This window comes from Mustela lutreola, chromosome 8, assembly GCF_030435805.1.
Source record: "Mustela lutreola isolate mMusLut2 chromosome 8, mMusLut2.pri, whole genome shotgun sequence".
Classification (NCBI taxonomy): Eukaryota; Metazoa; Chordata; class Mammalia; order Carnivora; family Mustelidae; genus Mustela; species Mustela lutreola.
Genome location: NC_081297.1, coordinates 99,734,998 through 99,753,324, shown reverse-complemented (window position 1 = coordinate 99,753,324; position 18,327 = coordinate 99,734,998). Strand labels below are relative to the sequence as shown.

General features: G+C 43.1%; 1 protein-coding gene across 5 annotated transcripts in view; it reads right to left on the bottom strand.

Moving 5' to 3' along the window:
• TBC1D30 (TBC1 domain family member 30) overlaps positions 1-18,327 on the bottom strand; it is an 82,276-nt gene that overhangs the window by 6,898 nt on the left and 57,051 nt on the right. For all 5 annotated transcript variants that reach the window (XM_059186231.1, XM_059186230.1, XM_059186234.1 and 2 more), the window contains 5 exons: positions 16,295-16,463; positions 12,260-12,365; positions 5,117-5,229; positions 3,466-3,605; positions 141-347 (listed from right to left, as the gene is read on the bottom strand). In XM_059186231.1, the coding sequence (XP_059042214.1) occupies positions 141-347; positions 3,466-3,605; positions 5,117-5,229; positions 12,260-12,365; positions 16,295-16,463 (735 nt within the window). The remainder of the gene's footprint in view (positions 1-140; positions 348-3,465; positions 3,606-5,116; positions 5,230-12,259; positions 12,366-16,294; positions 16,464-18,327) is intronic.

The following is an 18,327-nucleotide window of genomic DNA, read 5'->3' as shown; positions in this document are numbered from 1 at the left end:
AAATGTGCTGTCCGCTCGGGCCAGCCGTGTCTGTGGTTGCTGAGCCACCGCGAGTTGCCATGAGGAGGCCGTCCTCGGAGCACTCGTTCTTTCTTCCACAAGGTGACACAGACTTGAAATCGTTCCGAAAACCACATTACCTGCCCGGATGTACACCTGGTGGACCTGCTGCTGCTGCTTCTTCTTAATCCGAGAATACTGCTGCTTCAGCGCGTTGATGTCCGTGGTCATGCGCTCCATCATCATGCTGTTGAAGGCCGCGTGGTACTCACTCCGACAGGAATTGATCGCTCCCGGACTCAGCTCCGCGATGTTGTTAGACCGCAGACTCTGCTCTTCATTCGGTTCTGCACTCCAGGGGAGAGGGATAGGACGGTGTCATGGGAGAGAAAGGGATTAATGAGCATGGGTGACACTATGCCCCAGGGTTCGAACCATCAATCAATCAATCAATCAATCAGTTTGCTACAATTTGTCTGATAGGTGTTTTCCTTTGGCCCTGAAAATAGGTCTGCATTTTCTTATTAGCCTAACTGTAGATCCCAAACAAGCTGGGTGGGTTCACTGTTGCATTTTTATTACCACTTTGTTCATTACGTAGACCTAAGATCAATTGTTTCCATGTAAAAGTCACTGCCATTCCCCACAATTCCCTCAGGGAAAGGGGAACTCCAGGTGTCTGAAGTCAGTTTAGAGATTTGCATGTAATTGTATCAGGACTTACAAGGAATTGATTATAGAGTTTAGTCAGTCATTAGAAGTGAGTTTTTCTTAAGTTAAAAATAGCAACACGTTCTATAAAATCATCAGAACTTCAGATCACTGCATCTCTAGCAAATTTTTTTTTCATGTAAAAAACATTTCCTGCTGTCTACTCTGTATGTTTTGTCCAATGTGGTTTCTCCTCCTCTGATACCTACAACTAATAGATTCATCTAAGATTACATCTAAGAAGCAGAAATAAGCACGGTGTGAGGGCACACACACATATTGCACAAGCTTTTCTAGCACAATATAGGAAAGTGGCCTAGGAACCAGCTTTTAAAAATTGACTAATGGGGGGGTGTCTGGGTGGCTCAGTGGGTTAAGCCTCTGCCTTTGGCCCACGTCATGATCTCAGAGTCCTGGGATCGAGTCCCCGCATTGGGCTCTCTGCTCAGCAGGGAACCTGCCTCCCCCTCTCTCTCTACCTGCCTCTCTGCCTACTTGTGATCTCTCTCTCTCTGTCAAATAAATAAATAAAATCTTAAAAAAAAATTATTAATGGGGCATTTCAATTATGTTAACATCTACTCAAAGTGTTATCCAGATAAAGCCTAAATATCAGATAAGCTTACTTACTTTTTCACAGAAAACACTTTTTTAAGGAGAAAAAAATTAAAACGGGTCTGCTAATCTGAGCTTACTTAAAACTGACAAGAAAGGCTAATGACAAAACTTGAGAGAAAGTGATCCTATCATCCTGAAGTACGTAACAGCTACCTAGACAGAAAAACAGAAGGGAAAAGGGCGGGGTGGGGGGGGACATACAGCCAGACTACCGAAACACAGATGCAAAAATTTTGGAGTTAAAATACATATTGATTTAATGGGGCTACACACCAAAAGCTGAAATTCAGGTCACAGAGAGAAGGGGTGGAAGACATGACAAAATCAATAGGACTCTTGCTGAGTTTAGGTGTTTTAAAAGCCATTTAAAGAGATGAGAGGACATAGCAAAGACATACACGCAAAGTCACGTGAATCAAAACTATAAAGCAGGCTAAAAGTCAAAACAAGCTAAGGCTTAAGGACCAGATTACCATGAAACAACCACAGGCAGAAGAAAACAGCCAAACAAACAAAAAAAAGAAACCTTCTAAACACAAAGAACAAAAATGAGAAAATAGCCCCACGACTCTGAAAAGGCAGTAGGAAACTGGCCAAGGGCCAAGAATATGCAGAAGGCCTGCTAACTCTTGTCTCTGTCCTCTTTTGCAAGGAATACAGTCTTCAAACTAGAAGACGTAGAACAAATGTCCTAAAGAAGGAACCGCCACCCAAGATAGGAAAGAACATATGGGGATGGACCACCCTCCACATGGCAGGAGGACCACCAACTGCTTCCTAAGAGTTCATTCCATCAATGGTGTCCAGACCACAGGAAGTCCATTCTCCACAAGAAAAAAAACAAATGTAGCATAGCATCCAACTCAAAGGGAGACACGACCCAACCGCAGGGCATTAAAAGGTGAATATACAGAATATTAAAAGTTCTATAAGTCGGGATGCCTGGGTGACTCAGTGGGTTAGGCCCCTGCCTTCGGCTCAGGTCATGATCCCAGGGTCCTGGGATTGAGCCCCACATTAGGTTCTCCGCTCAGTGGGGAGCTTGCTTCCCTTCCTCTCTCTCTGCCTGCTTCTCTGCCTACTTGTGATCTCTGTCTGTCAAATAAATAAATAAAATCTTTAAAAAAAAAAAGTTCTAGAAGTCGTATCTTTTGAAAAACTCCTAACTTGGACGACACGATGGCTGTCCTCAAAGATCTGGTGAAATGTCCAACAGAAGAGGAAGAAGACTTGTTCTGTTTTGTTCAAAAGAACTATTAAAAGAACTGGTAGGTGGAGATTATCTCTTCATGACTAGAAGTCATGGACTAAGCAGAGGATCCAGCAGAATGTCTTATGAGATAATGAGTTTTTAATCACTCAGATTCAAGTAGAGGCTATCTTAATGTTTCAGAGGACATTTCTATAGTGGAAAAGAAGCCAGTCTGTATCAATTGAACTCAGATACAATGTGGTACTAAGCATCTGTTCTATGCCAGGTTCTGAGCTAGGAAGCTGAGCATACCAAGTGGAATCAGGTAAAGGGGGCACAAAACTCCTCAGAAAGAAAAAGAAATATGTATGATGTATGCAACACCTCACAGAGAGATCCTACTAAGTGATAAAGTAGGGGTGCCTGGGTGGCTTAGAAGGTTAAGTGACCAACTCTTGGATTCAGCTCCAGTGGTCATCTCAGGGTCATGAGATTGAGCCCTGCCCTGGGCTACATGATCATCATGGAGTCTGCTTGAGGATTCTGCCCCTCCCCCATGTGTACACACTTTCTCTCTCTCCCTCTCTCAAAAATAAATAAATCTTGGGGCACCTGGGTGGCTCAGTGGGTTAAGCCTCTGCCTTGGGCTCAGGTCATGATCTCAGGGTCCTGGGATCGAGCCCCATATTGGCCTCTCTGCCGAGCATGGAGCCTGCTTCCCCACCCCCCGCCTGCCTCTCCGCCTACTTGTGAGCTGTCAAATAAATAAAATCTTTAAAAAAAAAAACTTAAAATAAATAAATAAATCTTAAATAAAAGATACAGTAACACAGAAGACACTTTCAATAAAGATGGGTAATCAGGCCAGGAAACAGCAGGCATTTATCCGACACAATAATAATTTAATACACAGAGATCGCCTACATAGAAAGCCGCCTCTCTACCTTTGATCTGCTTTTGGTACTTCTGCAGTTCAGGTGCCAGGAGCCCACTGAACGGTCCAAGACACCCCACGGCAGTAGCGACAGCATCTTCATCGTCTGGGTCATTCTCTTCATCACTGTCTCTGACCTTCCCATGCCGTCTTGGAAAACAAAGAAGAAAAATATTCAAGGAAAATAGTGGTATTTTTAAAAAATAAATGATACAGTCACATGGCTTAAATGACATACACATGAGTTTTATATAGAAGTGGACATACAACATATCTATAAAAAGTCTCCATCCCTTCCCTGTCCAACTTCAGCCCCTGCCCCACCTAATTCCCAAAGGTGACCCTTGTTACTAATTTCTGATGTGTTCTTCAGTTTTTTTATGCATACATAAGCCAATATAACTCTACAGTCTTACTGTTCTCTTTTTGAATAACTATCAGCATACTATCTATACTGTTGTGCACCTCACATCTATTTACCTAAAAATCTCTCCAGATTCACAAGTAGAGATTCCTCGCCCTGTTTTTATCACTGCATTAGATTGAATGCATGTGGTTCATGTTATGGGACCAGGCCACACACCTGAGTGGTCTACACTCACATACTGTCATTAAGCAATGCCACTATAAATAACCTGATACATACTGGGTTTGGGCAGGTGTAAAAATATATTTGTGGAGTAAGTCATAAAGACAGAATTGCTGGGTCAAAGGAAATATGTACTAGTAATCTAGGGAAATACTGCCAAATTGCCTGCCACAAATCTTGTAATAATTAACCTCCAGCCAGCAATGTGCGAGAGTGTTTGCCTATAGCCTCATCAACAGAGTGCACATCAACCTTCTGAATTTTTATCCATCTGACAGATAAAAACAGAGTCTCAATCTAGCTTTAAGCTGTATTTCTCTTAATACCAGTGATGTCATTCCTCATGTAAACTACCTATGCCCGTTCTCTCATCATTTTTCAATTGAGTGTTCATTTTCTTATTGATTTCTAGGAGCTTTATATATGCAAAATACCAGGTACAAATATTTTTTCACAAACATTTTTTTGTGCCTGTTCATGGAGGTTTGTTTGGTTTGGTTCTGTTTTCAATCATGCAGAAAACTTTTTAAATGTACTTAACTTTTTCCCTGGTGTTTTTGAATCCATGATTAAGGCCTTCCCTTTCCAAAGAACTAAAGATATTTTCCCACATTTTCTTCTGCTAATTTTATTATTTCATTTTTTCCATTTAAATAAAAAAGTTTCACTATTGATTTGATATGCTAAGTTTTCAAACACTAAATTTCTATATATATATTTGTCAATGTCAGTCTTTACATTTCAAAATAGTTCATCTGTCTCTTCATGCACCTGTTCTACCCTATTTTAATTATTAAAATGTTTAATATTCGATACTGTTAAATAAGTTTCTAAATACTCCTTTAGTTGATGCTTCAATCTTCTTTGGAAAGTAAAGTTTTAAAAATCTGTCTCTTGAATGTCAATCAAAACCTTTGGGAAAGAGACATTCAGATTTTAAGCCCCAAAATACTTTGGAAAAAAAATACATATATATATCTGGGGATTAACAAATACAAAGTTACAATAACACATTAAAGTATTAAGCCTCCCATCATGAAAACAAGAAGGGGGGTGGATAAAAAGACCTTACCCAGAAACAGAGGTGGGTTTAACTGTGGCTGGGAATGGTGTAATGTTGTAGGTGTACTTTTCCCTCAACTCCGCCAACTGTGGGAAAGGGAATGGAGCCATAGAATAAACAGTCTGGAAAACAAAAGCAAAAATGCCAAGTCTGAAACGGTGGCCTCAGACAACTCTGATCAGTCCTGGAAGACATTAGAGTTTTATGATTTGGATGTGAAGAGGTCGATTCTGCACCTTACCCAGCAGGTGGGAGATTCTATTCAATACCTGTTTTAGAGAAAGACAACAGTAACTAATGAACGCAGGGGTAAGTTCTCAAATCAATCCGGCTGTGACTGGGAATTCCAAGTGGTGAACAGGAGGAGTCAAGATGGCGGAGAAGTAGCAGGCTGAGACTTCTTCAGCTAGCAGGAGATCAGCTAGATAGCTTATCTAAAGATTGCAAACACCTGCAAATCCATCAGCAGATCGAAGAGAAGAAGAACAGCAATTCTGGAAACAGAAAAACAACCACTTTCTGAAAGGTAGGACCAGCGGAGAAGTGAATCCAAAGCGACGGGAAGATAGACCCCGGGGGGAGGGGCTGGCTCCCGGCAAGCGGCGGAGCAACAGAGCACAAAATCGGGACTTTTAAAAGTCTGTTCCGCTGAGGGACATCGCTCCAGAGGCTAAACCGGGGCGAGGCCCACGCGGGGTCAGCGTGGCCTCAGGTCCCGCAGGGTCACAGAAGGATCGGGGGTGTCTGAGTGTCACAGAGCTTGCGGGTATTGGAACGGGAAAACCGGCTACAGAGACAGAGCCGACAGTAAGCCCAAGTGGTGAACATGGGTGGCAGATGGGGGCAATCTGACTTCCTCTAGGCCCAATGACAAGTGGGTTAATTCAGAAATTCACAGCTCCCTATTACTTTTTTTTTTTCTAATAAGGGCCCAAAATCATGACCCCTAGATCAAGACCTGAGCTGAGTTCAAGAGTCAGATGCTTAACCAACTGAGCCACCCAGGAGCCCCCTATTACTTCTTTAATAAAGTACCCATTGATGATCTTCATACTAGTGCTTATTTTTCAAAGCTTTGTTTGATGATTTTATAGACATTTAATGTCAACTTTCTGGACAAAATTAAATCTAGTGGATGATCTCGTGATCAGCTGCCCACTTTCTCCAAAGATACCACCTTTTCAAATGCCCGTGAATGAGTTCTAGGTGAAAATTGTTAGCTGTTATTTTTAAAGGAAAAGAAAAAAAAAGAAACAAGAAAAAAGTGACAGGGTGTAAAGCATAGGCTGCCAAAAATCTATAAATAAAAATGGGAAAAGCACCTGTGCTTCCTCCAGGATTCCAAAATTATAAATCACTGTATCAGCAGAAGGAAAGTAGTCCTGTTTGCTCTCTTAATTGTATTAAAATTTAATTGCTCCAAACATATTACTTCAATCCTTCAAGTAAGTATTCACCAGAAAATGTGTATTAATCACAGTTTCATTTCTCCCAGGAAGCCATTCACCAAAAACTAACAATGCTATATGTCAACCATACCCCGATAATTTGAAAAAAGAAACCCATACCATTTGGATTCAACTTTAAAAGATGACATTGTTAATGCTAGGAATTTCAAAATTCCTTATAAATGAAGTAAGATATCTCACTGAAGACAATTAATAGGGCAACCAGCTAAAGATTCACTTGTGTTTTATTTTTGCCAGTCTTTATAAAAAGTTATCAAAGTATTCCCTTGTCCAGCCTCATGAAGGAAGCTTGATAAGTAAGGAATGGGAAGTCCATCCTGCCCCTGCTTCATCCTACCCCAGGGAAATTGGCCCGAGCTCCTAGAGATCTCCTTCAAGCTTCCACTCAGTTTCAGACAACTGAGCAAAAAGAAAACTGGCTCCACTGGTGTTTTCATTCTCTATTTTTGATCTTTCTTTCTCTATCCTTTACTTTCAATTAGTCCTACATAGAAGAAATCAGTGCTCCTGAGACAAACATGTTTATACTACTACTCATGTGTTCATTCACGTATTTGAAGGTCTCACATCTGAAGGCAAGTTTATGCCAAGAATGCACACAACACATCACCACAGCCCTCAGAGTACCCGAGAAGCTCTAGGTTCCCAACTTTGTAAATCAGAGGTTTACAACAGATTCCAAGGAAGGTATGTTACGAGTCGCCTTACAGCCAAATATGGTACGCTAATAGGATCTTAGGGCTAGAAAAGAATGTAAACATAATTTCGCTAAACCTCCTTCTGCAACAGAGATTCCTTCTAGAACATCTCCTATAACAGATGGTCACAAAGGCACTGCTTACACACTCCCAGTTACGGGCACACACTGTTTTGCAGAGCAGACGGTTACAATTTTTGACAGCCCTCATTAATCAGACATGATCCTTCTTTTGGACCCGCATCCACATTCTGTCATCTCCATGCCATCACTGATGGGAAAAACCGAACATTCCAGGAGCAACTGGGTGGCTCAGCTGGTTGAGTGTCTGACTCTTGGTTTCAGCTCAGGTCATGAAATCGGTGTCCTAGGATCAAGCCCCATGTTGGACTCTGTGCTCACAGGGAATTTGCTTGGGATTTTCTCTCTCCCTTTCTCTCTGCCCCTTCCCACCTCTCTCCCAGGTGCGTGCTCTCTCTTTCTCTCTCTCTCAAATAAATAAATCTTTAAAAAAGGGGGTGAACAGTCCAAGGGCAGATCGCACGTGATGGCACTGGAGCGCCCCCCACCGGTAACAATCGTTACTGACGAGCTCTTCCACGTAGGTTTTCCCAAGCACCCACAGACTCTTCTAACAAAAGCACCTAATTTTTCTCTCTGTTGCCCTCAAGGAAGTCATAATAGACTTCGTCAAACGTCTTACTGAAATCCATATATACAATTTCGCCGGCATCCTCCCAATCTCTTTTCCAGACACTATCCATTTTTTTTTAAAACCAGCCATTGCTAATAAAATTAAAAATTAAAAAAGAGCGAGGTGATTTACAGAAGGAAAAAAAACCAGCAGATTATTCTGTGTGTGGCACTGAGAACTGAAAGAACAGAGGAAGACCACCAGGGAGAATCCTTCCACGTCTTCAGCTTGAAAATAAAGACCTTATACACAGTCCACATTTTTCATCTGGAGCCATTTCAGGTTTGCTAGCAGATTTATGGCCCACCATAATTGGATCCCAGCCACTGAATTAGTTTTTTGTTTTTTTTTTTTTAAGACTGAATACAGGAAAAAGGTGCCTTGAAATGACATTCACCATTTCTCTCCGTAACACCCTATGATGCCAAAGAAAACCAACAAGTCAATTTATGATCCAAACTATGGACGTGCACTTAAACAGACATTTATATTTAGACACTGCTGGGAAAAAAAATTTCTATGTCTTTTTTCATGACTGACATGCTTTGCAAAAAAAGCCTAGAAACATAAGTTGTACAAAATTAAGCTCAGTTCATCTCCACCCAGATGTTTTCCTCAGCAGAAGAAAAGCCACTAAAATGCTTCTAATCAATCAAACCACAGCCTGCATTTTTCCCTCGAGGATTCTCTTAAAGCAGAGGAATGAGGTGGTTCTCTCTTCTCCTAATTCCCAAGATTGGACATTTCTGTAGGACAAAGAGGGTGTATGTCAACATAGCTCTCCTTTGTTCTGGCAATGTTTAAGGGAAATAAAATATGGCTTTGTTTTTGTAAAGGGAAGTCCCGCTTTGAGAAAGACATGGTTTGACTAAGGCAGAAGCCGTGTGCTGGGTGGTAGGGAAAAAGCACCAAGCCAGGAGTGGAGGACTTGGCTCCCGGTCCTGGGTCTGCCGCTAGACAGCCGAGGGAACTGGCCACACGCTCACTCTCTGTCAAGTGAGAGGATTAGAGCAGTTGATCTTTAAGCTTCTTTTATTTTTCTTTGAAGATTTTATTTATTTATTTGAGAGCTTGTGAGAGAGCGAGAGAAAGAGCGCAGGAGCAGAGAGGGCTGAGTGGGAACAGAGCTCAGACCAGTGCAGAAGGTTCTGGCCGTGAAATAGTGGGAACACCTTGCATAGGTAAGGCACGGGCATCCAAAATGGGCCTCCGACACAACCTGTCTGCAAACAAGCCCGTCCTCCTACCCCGTACACTTGGGCTTGCCTTCCTAAGCCAGGGACTCGTCGGTTGTCTTCATTTCCCCATTTCTTCTTCCCTCTCCGCATATCCATCTTCTAAGGCCAACTCCTATCAATTTCGCCTTCTAAGTATCGTCTACTCCATCCTTGTTTCTACCCGTCACTGCCTCTCACAAGCTCCTGCTGTCACACTTGACCCCTCAAGTCCACCCTTCACAATGCTGCCCCTGCCCGTATCTGGCAGAAGTCACAACTCAGATCATTTTCCTTCTCTCCTTAGGACCTTTCAGGTCTTCTTTTTCCCTTTCCAAAGGCTCCACAGAAACCCTGGAATTCCAGCAAGCACAATTTCACAACCACTGGCCTAAAAGGTCAAGTCCAATCCTTACCATGGGCTGGAGTCTGCCATACCCACCCCAAATGCCAAACTCCTCGTCGTTTCCTTCACACGCCACCAACTTTTCCAGTGGCTATGAGTTTGTGCACGCCACTCCCTCAACCATGAGTCCCCTTCCTGCTCTGCTCTGTACCACTGCCCTCAACATACACACACACACACACACACACACAATCTCACATGTGCAGACACCCAGGCGGCAGTGTGGACAATCCCTCTGGCAGTAAAAGGCCAACTGTATTAGAGCTGAGGGAATCTAGAAGGAGGGCCACCATCTGTGAGTGTTGTTTAATCCAGCAAACATTTATTGAAAAAGAGAAGGCAGGAAACTAATCACAGACTCTGAACAGGTGTTTGCTAAATGAAGTAATAAATTTATTGAGCAGCCCTAGTAAAAGGCAAAGTGCTAAGTGTTTATGAGCAAAGCATAATCCCTATCCTCAAGGAGCTTAAAAATATCACCTAGGAAAGAAGATGGTCCTCAGTCAAGGTCAAATGTGATGAATGCTCTTGAGAGATGTACAAAGAAAATGCTGCAATGGTTCAAAGAAATGGGAGATGGTTTTCTTTGGCGGGGGGGGGGGGGGGGGGCGGAGATGATTTTCATTGAGACTATCAGAGAATGTTCCACAAAGGAAATGGTATCTGAACTTTTCAGGAGGAGGCAGGCCTTGAACATGTGGAGGTAGAAGGGAATGACTGAGCAGTGGGGGTACAGGGACAGAGGGGGCATATTCTCAGGGATTTCAGGGAGCACAGAAGACAGCTTGACTTGACTAGAGTAAGTCAAGGGTACAAAACGCAAAAGCTGTGGTTGAAAAGATGGGTTAATGCCGGTCAAGAGTACTGATGCTAAAGCTGAGAAGTCCTGCTTCATTTTGTAGACAGGACACGGAAGTAGCCACTGAAGTTTCACAAGTGAGGGAGAAGGCATGGTACCCCAACGTCCTGCCTTGGGCATATGATTCTGGCAGTTCTGTGGGACATGGAGGATCTCATATATGGAAAATGCCAAGCGTGGACCTCACACACAGAGCCGTGCTCAATAAAGGTACTTCCCTCTGAGAGAGAATGAGCAATGATGCAGCCATAGCCCCGGGATATGTGAGGAGAGCATCGAGGTCAGCCTCAGACAGAACCCTTCCTCTTCTGAGACAGGAAAAAAGGAAGAAGAGAAGAGAATGCAAAGAAAAGTTGAAATAAAAACTATAAATGTTCAGGGAAGTTCTGTCGGGTGGTCACCATTCTCAATGAGTCAGGCAGCTGTCTGCTAAACATCAGGGATTCTGAGAAGGAGCTGGAGATGCCAGGAAATGAACAAAGAAAGAGAAACTCCTCACTTCCCCAGCCCTAAGTCAGGGTCTGAGTCTTCGGTTTCCAATCTGTTGACGGGACGGAGCACCCAAATATGACCTCGTGCATGGAACCCAGCATATGAGTACAAACTGAAACCCAGAAACAGGAGAGAGAAATCACAGAGAAAGAAGGAAATAAGGCCCAAGGACAACCTTAGATAAGACCCACGGTTGGTGGGTGGGCAGATGGAACAACCAGAAAGAGAAGCAGCAGTTAGAAGCGTCAGAGGAAAACAAGGGTAAAATCATATTATAGAACGTAATGCAAGAGAGAATATTAACAATGTTGCTGTTATTACTATACTATCAATTTTAATGCCTTTGTGAATATGATACTGAGATATAATAACATGCCAGAAAATAACAAAACCCTTCAAGTCTTTCATATTAAAACTTATGATTAATACATAGATCTCAGAGTCCTGGGATTGAGCCCTGCACCGGGCTTCCTGCTCCCTCTCCCTCTGCACTGCAACCCCTGCCCACCCCCGCACTGTGCTCTCTCTCAACCTCTCAAATAAACAAAATCTTAAAAAAAAAAAAAACATAATGACATGAGTATAAAATATGGATAAAACAAATAAACTGCTATGCTAGTTAGAATAATCTCCTTTTTATCCAATAATCTCCTTTTTATCCTCAACAATTTCTTCCCCAAAATCATTATGTTGCCCCACAGGTCTCCTTTTAAAAGGTTAAAAATCAGATTCAGGGGTGCCTGAGTGGCTCAGTCTGTTGAGCATCCAACTCTTAATTTCAGCACAGGTCCCAGTGGGGAGTCTATCTGAGGATGCCCTGCCTCTGCCCCTCCCCCTACTCACACACTCTCTTTCTCTCAAAAATAAATAAATCTTTTTTTTTTAAAGATTTTATTTATTATTTGACAGAGAGAGAGATCAAAAGTAGGCAGAGAGGCAGGCAGAGAGAGAGGGGCAAGCAGGCTCCCCTCTGAGCAGAGAGCCTGATGTGGGGCTCGATCCCAGGACCCTGAGATCATGACCTGAGCCGAAGACAGAGGCTTAACCCACTGAGCCACCCAGGCGCCCCTCAAAGATAAATAAATCTAAAAATAATCAGATTTGGAAGTTTTGGGTTTTTGTGGTTTTTTGGAGGTTGGACTCTTAAGCAACACAGCTTGAATGGAAGCATAACAAATACCCATTATTCATTTCTTCCTTCCTCTTGTGACAGATTTTGATCAAATTATATATAGACTCTTGGTCAAGTAAAAAACAATTTGAGGGCTAGCCAAACATGTTTTCCTGAGTTCCTTGATGTCAGGCCATGCTGCCCACTCACCTGCATGAGTTCATGGCTTTCCAGAAGGTCATTCTCTAGCATCTCCTGGGTAAGGCGCCCCATGGTGCTGTAGAATTCATCTGCTGTCTCACAGCATTCTATCTGCCTAGATAAAGAAAGGAGAGTAGAAGAAAATGTTTAGGCCCCCCTGTTGTTGTTTATCAGGTATATGCTGCAGGTGCAAAACAAGGTATTGCCTCTTGCCATCAAAGTTAGCAATCAACAAAAATCACAATCCTAGGCACTTGCCTATGGCTTAGACACAGTTTGCATGTCCCTGCTTGCAATTCTCTGCTATTTCCAAATTAACCCATTTTTGCTGATTTTTTTTTTTTATAAGTCACAATCCTGGTACACAGTCTGCAAAAAAAACACCAAAGGCGGCTTAGAGGTACTTGTTACAGGATGAGCTCTCTCTCGTTTCTGCCCGCCAGCCTCACAGCCCCACCCGCGGCATCTTGCTTATTTTCATGTGACATGTTCTACACAATACACTCACCATCTGTCAGAACTAATAACCACAAAATTGGGTCCTGAAGAACAATTACCCCCCTGTAGGGAATCTGGGGCCACGATGGTGCTATCACCAATAGACTGAAACCAAACCGCAGTAGAAGTGATAGATGAAAAATACAAGAACAAGAACTTCTAACTTTTGTGCACATTTCATCATCCCCAGGACGCTTTCACAGACAGAAATTTTTCGGTTCTTCTCTAGCTACTGTAGCCAGCTAGCCATTACACTGTGCTTCTTGCATTTGCTTCTTGCATCTACATGTAAATAAAGAAACCTGTCACCTGGCAACCTGTAAGGCAGGTTAGACTTTCATCCTTCTGCGGGGGGAGAAAAAAGGAAGAGTTTCAAGCACAGAGGGCCGTGAGCAGCTCCTCCTGCCCGCGGGTCCTGGGGCCGTGCTTTACTGCAACCACCTTTTTGGCACGGATAAATAAATAAGCAAATAAATAAATATCAAAAAAATAAAGCAAAAATACCGTGCATGTGTATCTACTATCACGTTTTCTGTACAGTAGGATTATTGTATTTGCCCCCCCAACCTATAAGACATACACTTTGACATACGCTAATGTCAGGGAATTTCCACGGGGCCATCCAGAAAACACCATGATGATGGAAAAACTGCAGGTGCTCGAGTGTGCTCTTCAGTCCCCTTGCCATCAAGCGAAATAGCCTGTTGAAGTGTTATTGCAAAACTCCAGAGTAGCGTGTGGGCATAATTGAAAAAGTGGTTAAGTGTACCTTGGAGGGTGAGGAAAGGAAATAATGCTTCAGAAGAGTTCTGAAAAATATACTCCAGGCTGACAAGGAAGAAAAAGCTTTCCAAAGACATGGATGCGGGAGATGGCAGGCCCTTTCCAGGCTGTGGAAGGAGCTCCATGCGACCAAAGGTGGCCAGGTGGCCTGCATGGCCAGAGGGTGACGGAGAGAGTGAGGGTACAGAGCTACAGACAGCAGATGGCAATGGCGTCACGTGCCTGCTGAGGCTCTCGGGGCAAGAGTCCCTGAAAGGCACTTCCGAGGGAGTGTGGGAACAGATGTGCCCTCGGCAAGGTCGGCTGGAGGTCGCACAGCAAGTGTAGGGTATGATGGGAAGACCAGGGAGGAAACATGGCGCTAGGCCAGGATGACGTATGAGGGAGCAAAACAACACAGGGTGTCATAGGAGAAAGGATACTTGAGAGACGCCAGGGAAGGCTGTGCTGAGGGTCCACGGCTTACGGATTCCCAAAGCACCGCCTGATGTGAGTGCAAAGAAGAAATGCCAAGTTGCAGGAGGAAGAGGAATGGAGAGGTCCCACGGAGCTGTAGTTCATGATTTTTCCAGCAAAAAGTTTGTGGGGAGGAATACAGGCGCTGGAGTCCGAAAGATCCAGGATTAAGTCCCAGCTCTGCAGCTGATGAGCTATGGGACCATGAGCTAGTTAATTCACCCTCTGGGTTAGCTTTCCCACTTGGAAAGGCAGGAGAAGAATCCTACCTACTCCCTGGGGTTATGCAGAGTACCGAATGAGACCAGGCGTTTAAGCTGCCTGATGTCATGACAGCACTGTGCTGGCTGCCCTTCCTTTCGTTTAATAAGTGGCATACTCAAAAAGATGTAGAAGTGCAGGGAGCAAAGACACTGAAACATTTAAAGTCCCACCAGTGTCATTCCTCTATCCCCTGAACTTCATAAACAATACCAGTTTATTGTCAGTAGACTCACGTTAGTAAAAGTGAGATTCTAGGGGCACGCGGCTGGCTCAGTCAGGGGTAGAACATGTGACTCTGGATCTCAGGGTTGTGGGTTCGAGACCCACATTAGTGGTAGAGATTATGTAAAAATAAAATCTTTTAAAAAAAAAGTGCAGATCCTAATGTCAGGATATCTGGGTTCAAAATCAGGCCCTAACACTTACTGAGTGACCTTGGGCGATTCACTTAACTTCTCTGTGGCTCAGTTCCCACATCTGTAAGATGGGGGTGAGAACAGTACCTACCTCATAAAATAATGGTGAGTACTAAACAAGCTAGCTTCACCTCTACAGTGCTTCGAGCAATGCTGGTCCACACCATGACTCCCCTGAGAGGACCAGACAAATTCTGATCCTACGTGTAATGGATGGGGGGAGTAAAACCAGAATCTCTTCTTTTCCTCCTGCCCCATAACTAAGAATGAGTACAAAGGTGACTTTAACGGACTCAGCCTCAGTAAAGTGTTACACTGTTTTAATTCCATAAACTAGTTACCCGGTAACTGGACTATCCTACCCACAGACACAGTCAAAGTTCAAGGAGCTTCGGGCATAGAGTAGGTTGGAAATGTAGGACTGCAGAAAGATCTAGATATTGAGGGAAAATGAAAAGATAAGTAAACAGCACTCCAAATCCCCAGCAGACTCATTTATTTGCCCAGCTGAGAAGCAGTATACCAAAAATCAAAAGCGAAGGAGATGGCTATGTGCTGTTTCCAAATAGTTGTACAAAATAATGATCTTTCTAAATCCCTGAATTGATAGTTGGTGGATCTTTCTTGCAAAAAATGGGAAATACTGCAAGTCTCCCAGGAAACAACTTAACATAAATAAAAGGCTGGTTAAAAGGTTTTTGAAGCAAAACACTGGCAGTGATTTATTAGTTTTCTGACATGTTGTCTATGAGTACTCACTCAAGTCATTTAAAACTCTAGGAAACAAACATTAAAAACTTCTCTGCATCTTAACTCTTAACAATTTCATCCCAATGTCCCTTCCATTACCCAAAATGTAGAATTCTAACATAATAGTCATAATATATTAGAGATGGGTGAAAATACCCTCCTTTTCACAGTCCCACTACTGGTAACAAATACAAGTAACATCTATGTGGTACTATGTTTGGTAGTAACAGATTTCATCACAGAATTAATTCCTGATGAAAAATAAGAGGCTCAATGTGTTCTGCTATTTTTTAAAAGTAGGATCCACTCCCAAAGTAGGGCTTGAACTCACGACCATGCGATCAAGAGTCGTGTGCTCTACTAACTGAGCCAACCAGGTGCCCTCTGTGTGTTCTACTCTTGACTATGTACTAAGCACCAGAGAGACCCTATACATCTTATTTCATTTAATTTTATTATGGCCCTGAAGGGCAGAACTAAATAAATACTAAGGACTTAAAAATCATTCACATCGTGAATGTTAGCCAACAAACACAGCTACTCCTCTTCCTCTCTTCCATCTCAGTTCCTCCCCCACCCTCTCTTCCCAACTAGAGTCTAGGGAGAGGGTGCACAGTAAACCAGCCAGGACACTAGCACTGAAGTGGAGATCTACAGACCTGGAAAAGCCTGCCCCCCCTTCCCCAACATAGATTCTATTTGCCCCCCCATAATCAAGAATCAGCCAACTAAGATTTCAGAAGGCTAAAGCAATTCAACCAAGTTCCCAACTTTCTCTTTTGCGCCTCCTTAAATACAGATGGTTTTCACGTTAGAGCACAAAACTGCTTCAAGCCCCCCAAACCACAGAACAAAACAGAATGGGGAAATCACTTACTCTCCCAATTTTGCCCAGATGGCCAACGACACTCTCAAGATGATTTCCGAACCTTCAAAGAAGACTGAATCCCAGATCTTGAAGACCGTATGGTGAGGGAGGCACGTAGCAAAGAGAGTCAGAAACCATTGCATCGTGAAGACGTTCGTGAGTGGAGGCTCATAGCCACCTGAAATGAAACAAACATTCTGTGTTTCTTCAGAACTGATGCAAGATATAAAATTAGCCTTGTTCAATCATCCACAACCACCAAATATGTTACATTTCCTGACTGATTTCTTTAGATCTCTACATTTTGATTCTTTCCTCACTTTTCTCCTTCCTTTTTTTGGAAGAACACAGGTGTGTTTGACAAAAAAAAATCTCAATAAGCGATTTTCACAAATTCTTTATGATACTTCAAAAATCTTTTATCTAAAGATTTTATTTATTTAGTTATATGACAGAGAGAGAAAGAGAGCACAAGTAGGGGAATGGTAGGCAGAAGGAGAGGGGGAAGCAGGCTCCCCGCTAAGCAGGGAGCCCATCGCAGGGCTCAATCTCAGGACGCTGGGATCATGACCTGAGCCGAAGGCAGATGCTTAACTGACTGAGCCACCCAAGTGCCCTGATATTTCAGAAATCTTAACCTAAAACTTAATTTGGCTCTACCTATTTTGGGGTGTTCAAAATTAAGGAGGGAATGCTCTCCTCACCAAAAACAGGATAAGAAGAAAGGATTTTAGCCTCTTAGAAGTAGAATCCAATTTTCGAAACCTCATGAAGCCCACTTTTATTCAAGTGCTGCTGATAAAAATATGGCTCTTTATGAAATTATTTGTCTACTTCTTAAATTATAGACAGCTCTCAGACCACAGTGGAATTAAACTGGAAATCATAACAGAAAAAGAGCTAGAAAAGCTCAGAGTATTTGCAGATTAAACAACATGAAATTTTAAAAATATTGTGAATTAAACAATCCACACAGCTCACACTGAAGTTTCTGAATTTACCAAAAACACAGAGCTCCCTCCTACTTTCTGTGATGGCATTAAGTATGTATTTTATGAAATATAAAAATGTAGGTATTTAAACTGATTCTCCCTCCAAGTCAGTCAGACTACACATTTACCCAAGGATTAGCCAAACAAGATCTGTTCTCCTGCCCTCATTTTCTCTCTTCTTCTGCAAAAACAAAGGAACATCACGGTTCAGAAATCAAGAATCTGAGGACAGGGCTTACGGGCAAGTTCAGGACATTTGGAGGCAAAGGTGGAACCCAGGAAAGCATATCTGACATCGGACAGGCAAGGCAGTCTATCTGGACGTATTAGGACACCCCCAGAGGTGTGCAAGAGTACTGCACAGCCAAATTAAAGATTATTCAGGTGGCCGAGAAGAAAATGCTGAGAGACAGCCAGGCATCACTAAAATGTCCAGTGTCCTGTAATCACAGATTAGGTCCTCACAACCTTTCCTATTTTCCCAGATTTCAATGCACGGGTGCGGAACTGGCAACCATTTCCAGGAAACACAACAAACTTCATTATTCTTTCTGGGACCCCTGCACAGAGCCAGGCAAGTATAGGCAGCAGGTATGACCACAGCCTCAAGCTCGGGCTCCTCAGCAAGCGGGGCCATGCCCACCAGACAGCGACAACTCAGGGCCTCCCACTTGCTGAGCAGAGGCTCCACCCCTCCCTCGACCCAGGGCCTCCCCCCACACTGCAGGGCTCCAAAGCCTACCTGGAGGTCCGGGGAGCCCTTCTCCAGAAAGAGTGGACCTATTCATCTCTAGTAAACCTAAATACTCCTACCACGGATAGATAAGAGGAGCACTGAACATCCGAATCCAAAAGACTGTTGGTTTATCTCCTAAAAGTTAAGGGGGATGCATATTTGACTCTCCACAGGTTCCATGGTTCAGGCAAAAGCATAGTGTGTGAGAAATCGTACAGTCGCTCAGCTTTAAAGAACTCCTATGGGTTGGTATGAGCTGAGAGCAGCTGAACTAGATGGTAAGACAGACTCTCCATCTAGAAAGAAATGCATCC